Source organism: Larimichthys crocea, chromosome XXIV (assembly GCF_000972845.2).
Source record: "Larimichthys crocea isolate SSNF chromosome XXIV, L_crocea_2.0, whole genome shotgun sequence".
In the NCBI taxonomy this organism is placed as follows: Eukaryota; Metazoa; Chordata; class Actinopteri; family Sciaenidae; genus Larimichthys; species Larimichthys crocea.
In genome coordinates this window covers 12,192,319-12,198,821 of record NC_040034.1, presented here as the reverse complement: position 1 = coordinate 12,198,821, position 6,503 = coordinate 12,192,319, and the positions used below count along the sequence as shown (strand labels likewise).

The following is a 6,503-nucleotide window of genomic DNA, read 5'->3' as shown; positions in this document are numbered from 1 at the left end:
ACGTTTAGGGCATTCAAATGCTTCGTTACGTCAACCAAAAAAGCTAAATCTGCCAGCCATACAGTATCTGACAATCCTAGCAGGCCATAAATAATATATTATAAAAACAAAGCTGCACATAAAATCCGACAGCGGGCCGTGATTGGCCCCCAGGCTGGACTTTGGACATGTCTGGATTAGATAGATGGAATTTAAATTAAAGGTCCCGGTGTAACATTTAAGGAGACCTGTTGACAGAAACTGAATATAATATTCATAACTATGTTTATGGAGCAGCAGCATCAGAGCCAGCGACACTACAAAACTGAACAAACTGATTAAGAAGGCTGGCTCTGTGCTGGGGACTACTCTGGAGCTGGATAGAAGGATAAACTTCTCAGCATCATCGACAATACCTCACATCACCTACATGACCTCCTGATTAAGCAGAGTGTATTCAGTCAGAGACTCTTGCAACTCCACATACTTAACTTGCAGTCACTTATTCACTAGCTAAGAATGCACAATGCACATTTTTTGCAAAAAGTTACTGTACAGAGTTATATGTCTATTTTTACACAGAGAGAACTATATGTTCTTCCTTCCCTTAGACTTTTAGTTAAACTTGTCTACCTCATGCCTGTTTTGTGTTATAATACATGTAACTGTGGATGTAACACCTAAATTCTTCTTTGGGGATCAATAAAGATCTCTCTCTCTCTCTCTCTCTCTCTCTCTAATCTTACATTTAGATATCAATCACTATATGACATTTTCTGGATAACCACTTGTAAATACTGTAAATGGATAAGATAATCAAAAAGAAATACCTCACAAATCAGAGTACCAATGTGTTATATTGATACAAAAATCTGATGTCACAAAGCTGTGTCCTCATTGATTTAAAACATCATTTCAGTAACACAGAGCAAAAAACAAACAAATATTTTCCCACATGAGAGGGTGGTAAAAGGGAAAAAAGCACAAACACAGACGCACACACACATGCACAATTTTAGTAATACTGACACAGCAGCAGCCTCACACGGATAAAAGTGACCGAAAAGCGATTGTTCAGTGAAAACCTGAGGACCAGACCCCAGACATGATTTCAAATAACAGCAACAGTACAGATGGAGAATCATTGCACACAGGAAGCAAAGGTAGGCTTGTGTTATTTAAACAGCTCCTGTAATGGTTTAAAAAGAGACATACTGCATTATTATCTGTTGTTTGCCTTGAGCTCACATCGAAGTTTCTGTTTGTTCAGGATCCAAAGTCAAAGTCGGGTCCAGAAGTCTTCCACTGTATCCACTGGTTACCGTGTGTTTAGGAGTACTAAACACTATTCTGATGTTAACTGCTATTGTTATTGGGATTTACTGTGAGTACAACTGATCTGAGGAGGGTCTTATATCGCTGATATTTATTTATAGTCAGTTTGGAGTACACTGTACTAAACAATTTATTCAGTTATGACATATAAACTTAGATAATTAACTATATTAGGGCTGCAACTAACAGTTCTTTTCAATAACGTTTAATAAGTTAGTTGTTTCATGCATAAAATGTCAGAAAGTGGTGAAAGATGTTGATCACTGTTTCACAAAACACACAGTGACAATATTGTCTTAAATTTGTACCAATTATCAAAGTAGTATGGATTAATCTAATACACTGTATAAAAAGAAACAGTTGCTTCTACGGTAAAAAACTGGCAGCTGTGGTTGCCAGAATTGTACTGTAATTAACCTTTACATTATAACCGTTTCTAATATTACAATAAAAGGATATTAGTACCCTTGATTTCACATATAAGTTTTTTTATTCAATATTTTAAAATGTCTGTAGATTTAGAACAGTAAAAGATTGAAAAATATGTCATTGAATATAACAGTGTTTTACTGTATTAACAGTCCCTGATATAAAATACTTCATTCTGTTTATACTCTTAAAATGCCGTATAAATAAAGGTTCTGAAATATGACTGAAAACACAGTCATACTTCATGGCATGTTTTACGTTTTTTTACTGTTATGGTTTGGCAGTTTATTACTGTAAAACAAAAATTTACAGTGTGGCAAATAATCGAATAGCTGACTACTTGTTGCCTCTCTAAACTATATTTATCCTTCAGAGTATCACCAAAAGATGATTTTTTTAAAAATGTTTATTTGCTCTTAACACAGGTGGCAATGTCAGTGAGTTATCTGTTCCCGACCAACTAGAAGCACAGGTGCTCTTTGTAGAGGCAAAGCATATTCAGACAATGCAGACTGAACAGATCAAAGCTCACGAAGAGGCCAAACAAGCACTGCAGAAAGAGATCAGGGCGCATGAGCAGCTGAAACTGCAGTTTGAGCAGGACAAGAAGCTGCATGATGACCTTCAGAATCAGCTTGATATACTGACACTGGAGGAAGCAACACTGCAGGCTGATAAATCTAATCTTCGTAAGAGGATTTTGCATTTACATTTAAATGTGTTTTTGGAATAAAACCTTTTCTTTTTGTCGTAACTCCAAATCTTTTTCTTCTTTAATAGAAGAAAGTTGTGGACAGTGTCCGCCTGGATGGTTTTTAGTCAACGCATCATGCTACTTCCATTCTAAATCAGCATCTGGTGCCTTTAAGACTTGGCACGACAGCAGGGCAGACTGTATCGCCCGTGGGGCCAGTTTGACTGTGATAGATAACTTGGAGGAGCAGGTGAGTCCAGTATGTGCTGCAGGTGAACAACGACAGACAAAAGAGTAGGAAGAGTTATTCTTGATGTTTTCATCAGAAAAGTATGAGCATGGCAGAGGCTGCAGAAGTCAAGTGATATTCTCAGTGTATGTCAGCACAACTTTATGTTTATGAAGCTGTAGTACTTTCTATCCATCTGTTTATGTACACTCATTATCATTGCAGTTAGGAAATATTTGTCTGTTGCTGTCAGTATTAATGATTGAGGCTTAAACCCTTCCTTCTTTATGGAAGACAGGTTGACATGTCAAAGTAGCAAAGTGCAGGTGTAAATTTTGCTGTTTCAGTTTATTGTGCATGCTGGTTCATTGTCATGGCATAAAGGGAATCTGGAATATAACTGAGATGAACATCTCCTGCTATGACAAGTCAATATAATTGTGTATTACATAATAGATCCTTTAGTGCAAAGCATTTGAAACTGTTAGACACACCTAATGACAGTGTTTACAAAACAAGTTATTGTAGTTTCTTATCTTTTCCAGCTAATTTAGCACAATGGCATTATTTACATCATCTCATGCTCATGTGCGCAAAACTAAGCAGGCCTTGAAGGTACATATAGTCGAACATCGCACTTCCATAAGATGTAAAATTAAAACCTAGCCTTTTACAGTACTTTATTGTGATCCGGTCATACAGTTTCTTCTCTCTGATAGAGCTAGTGACTTTGAAAGATTATTGGTAGAATAGACACATTTCACTGTCTTCACTAGTACAGTTGTTGTCACAAGAGTAAATAAATGTAAAAGTCATGCACAAAAGCCATAACATCCATGCTTGTCCTGACATGTAAAATGATCTGCTTTGAAAAGGTGTGATCTGAAGATGATATTTGGTTGGTGGATGAAAGACATGTGGCACTCAACATGTGATCAGTTGCTATCTAGGCCTGAACTGCTAATTTGTAGGATAAAGGTATACCTTTAAGTAACACACTGTGATGTTGTTTAACCTCTGTTTACCTAGCTAAATCTTTTTGAGTACCTACCAAAACTGGATCCAAGCATGCGAAGATTGTGGAGAAAATCAAGGGGAATCTGGATTGGCCTTACGGATATTCAGACAGAAGGCAGCTGGGTGTGGTTAAATAATGTGACTCTGGATGAAGGGTGAGATCTTTATGACTTACTATTTAGCCTTAAAAGAATTATTTGACATTTTTGGAAAATAGGTTTATTTGCATTGTTGTTCAGAGTTAGATGAAAAGTTCAATCATTATGTCTGCCTTGCTTTAGGTACTGGATAAGCGGGGAACCCAACAACAATGGATTAATGGGTGAGAACTGTGTAGCACTTATGAACATGAAAAGCCCGAGTGCGACGTGGTTTGATGCAGGTTGCAATGAGGACATGGAATGGTTATGTGAAAAGGAAGTCAACTAGGCGTGGCGAGCGTGATGGTCCACATCCAGGCTGAATTCTTCAAAGAACTCCTCAAAGAGGTTGCCTCCATAATGTCGAACACGCTTGGAACCATCAAATGAGAAGAGAAGACATCAGGAGGAGGTGCTAACATGTTCCAACATGACACATGCACACGGAAAGCTTTCTTTTAGATAATGCAACATCTTCATGTAATAATTCACAATAAAACCTGATCCCTGAACAGTAGAAACCTCCTTAAAGGCATTAATAATCTTTCAGTAATTACCACATGCTTTAGCAGTGATTGATCCCTGACCTTTCCTGTAGCGTCCAGCTGTACTTTGCATTTGGTGTTAATTATCAAATATTAGCAGGCTGAACTAAGATGGTGATCATGGTAAACATTGTACCTGTTAAACATCAACATGTTAGCATTGTCATTGTGTGCATGTTAGAACGCCAACATAAGCATTTAGCGGACAACATCACAGAGCTTGTAGCATGGCTGTCGACTTGTCTCTTGTGACAATTGACTTATCTCTTGTGACATACGGCATACATGAAATTGTTTCTCTGTGTTCTTTCTCAGTGTCAATGAAGGCTGAGTAAATTAATAACATATTTGTGACTGTAGTGCAGCATTACACTCACTCTGCAGATGTTATGATAGTGAATAGTTTCACAGAAGAACAGAGATTGAACAATAAATGAAGAATTTCTCCTTCTACACTTTGATGTGTGGACAGCAGGGGGTGCAAACTAGACTAAGACAGTCCCTCAAAGAACTGGCCAGACTGCAAAGTCTGTCACTTCAAGGGCCAATATGTTTTTATGTATACCAATACCACACTGTAGAAGAATGAAAAAGTAAAAACTGATTTGAATACCTCATCGTTTTTTTTAAACTATATTAAACAGAAACAATATTTTTATAATGATATAAATGTAACATTATAATAATATAATCATAAAAATGTTCTTAATTGTCAGATGACATTTAGAGGGACTCTGTAACAATACATGGAAACAACAGTGGCTTTTCCTTTGCAGCTGTGCTTCAGTAGAATTCAGGATTAAACCAATTGAAGGTCTGTTTTGATTTGTTTTTACACTGGAGAACAAACAACAACAGCAAACAACCTGGGATTGTTTTTTTGTGAATGAATGAGTTCCAAAAAGAAGGATGAAACTTGTGTTAATGAGTTGGTATTGAGTTGACTAAAAGGTGAAACACGGTATTGGGTCTTAATTCATATTTTATGCTTCATAAACAGTCAAATCAGATGGGGTCAATTTTGACCCCAAAGGAAAACAGTTGTCATTACGTGTCACCATGAAAAAAATGTTTAAGCTGTCAAAACAGTGTCCTGACTAAACCTTGACATACACCAGACTGTGGTAATGAATCAACATTCGTTCCTAATATATTAACTCAAAATTAATCAGAATTTTAGATTTTCGAGAACAAAAAAATGTGATATAATTTCATATAAATGAGCTTTACTGACCCTAAAGTATAGAAATACGCGTCAATCTTGGTATTAATGAGTTGGTATTGAGTTGACAAACAAGGTGAAACAGTATTGGATCATAATTCATACACTAAAGTTCACGATGGAGGAACACTACTGCATAGTCAACGGGAAAGTGTCATACAGTACCTATCTTAAGAATTCACCTTCACTTGGATTTAATTTTATTGTTTGAAATCACTGAATTACAGTGGATATAACTAAAGAGCTTTTTTAGGCCAATTATATTATTATATAGGCAAGATAAGTAAGAATCATTGATGAGTTATAATCACTCCTGTTTCAGCTATTTGTTTTTGGAAATCACATTACAAATTTAATGGAGATTGATTTTAGGCAACTGGGAGGTCCAACATTTAGAACATGTACAGACAAAGAAGCTACAAGGCTGCTGAAACACAAATGAGCAAGATTTGTGAGGGATAGTTACAGTGAAGGAGCTCCAGTGTCCATGGCTGTGGTGCATACATAAAACAACTGTTGTTCCAGCAGTTTCACAACTTTACCAGGAGACTGTTACAGTTGACTGTACATGTGTAGAACTGAGTAAAACATTGTGCAATCACAAAAATATTGGACATCAGGATAAACAAATCTTCCCTAGCTGTCCTATGTAGCAGCACCAACATTATGATTCTTCCTTGCAGGATGCACAGGAAGAGTTGTGTAACATGAGCATGAACAACTGGCAAGACCCCAAACATAGAGCCAACGTTTTACAGGAATGACATGAGAAATTATGTTAATTTAACCAACCAATAAATTGTGGCAAGATTGAAGTTTGCAACACCTAATACCTTAACCTAAGCTTGAGATGACATATGAAGTAAGAGCGATGAATAATAACTGGAGGTGGATTTTTCCATGCCATATTTTG

At 36.7% G+C, this 6,503-nt stretch overlaps 1 protein-coding gene across 1 annotated transcript; it reads left to right on the top strand.

Annotated features, from left to right (window-relative positions):
• The first annotated feature begins 979 nt into the window (after positions 1-979).
• Positions 980-4,956, top strand: LOC104921413 (CD209 antigen-like protein E). The gene is made up of 6 exons (XM_019253905.2): positions 980-1,142; positions 1,250-1,363; positions 2,169-2,432; positions 2,524-2,687; positions 3,696-3,838; positions 3,965-4,956. Exons 1-6 carry the CDS (start codon positions 1,085-1,087, stop codon positions 4,110-4,112), a joined length of 891 nt encoding a protein of 296 aa, XP_019109450.2. The 5' UTR covers positions 980-1,084; the 3' UTR covers positions 4,113-4,956.
• The last annotated feature ends 1,547 nt before the right edge of the window (positions 4,957-6,503 follow it).

What these genes read in the sequence shown, in the direction of transcription:
- LOC104921413 (XM_019253905.2), top strand. Translation starts at nt 1,085, where the DNA reads ATGATTTCAAATAACAGCAACAGTACAGATGGAGAATCATTGCACACA. An exon ending in ATTGCACACAGGAAGCAAAG is followed by an intron (nt 1,143 to 1,249) that starts GTAGGCTTGTGT and finishes CTGTTTGTTCAG; the next exon opens with GATCCAAAGTCAAAGTCGGG. An exon ending in TAGATAACTTGGAGGAGCAG is followed by an intron (nt 2,688 to 3,695) that starts GTGAGTCCAGTA and finishes CTGTTTACCTAG; the next exon opens with CTAAATCTTTTTGAGTACCT.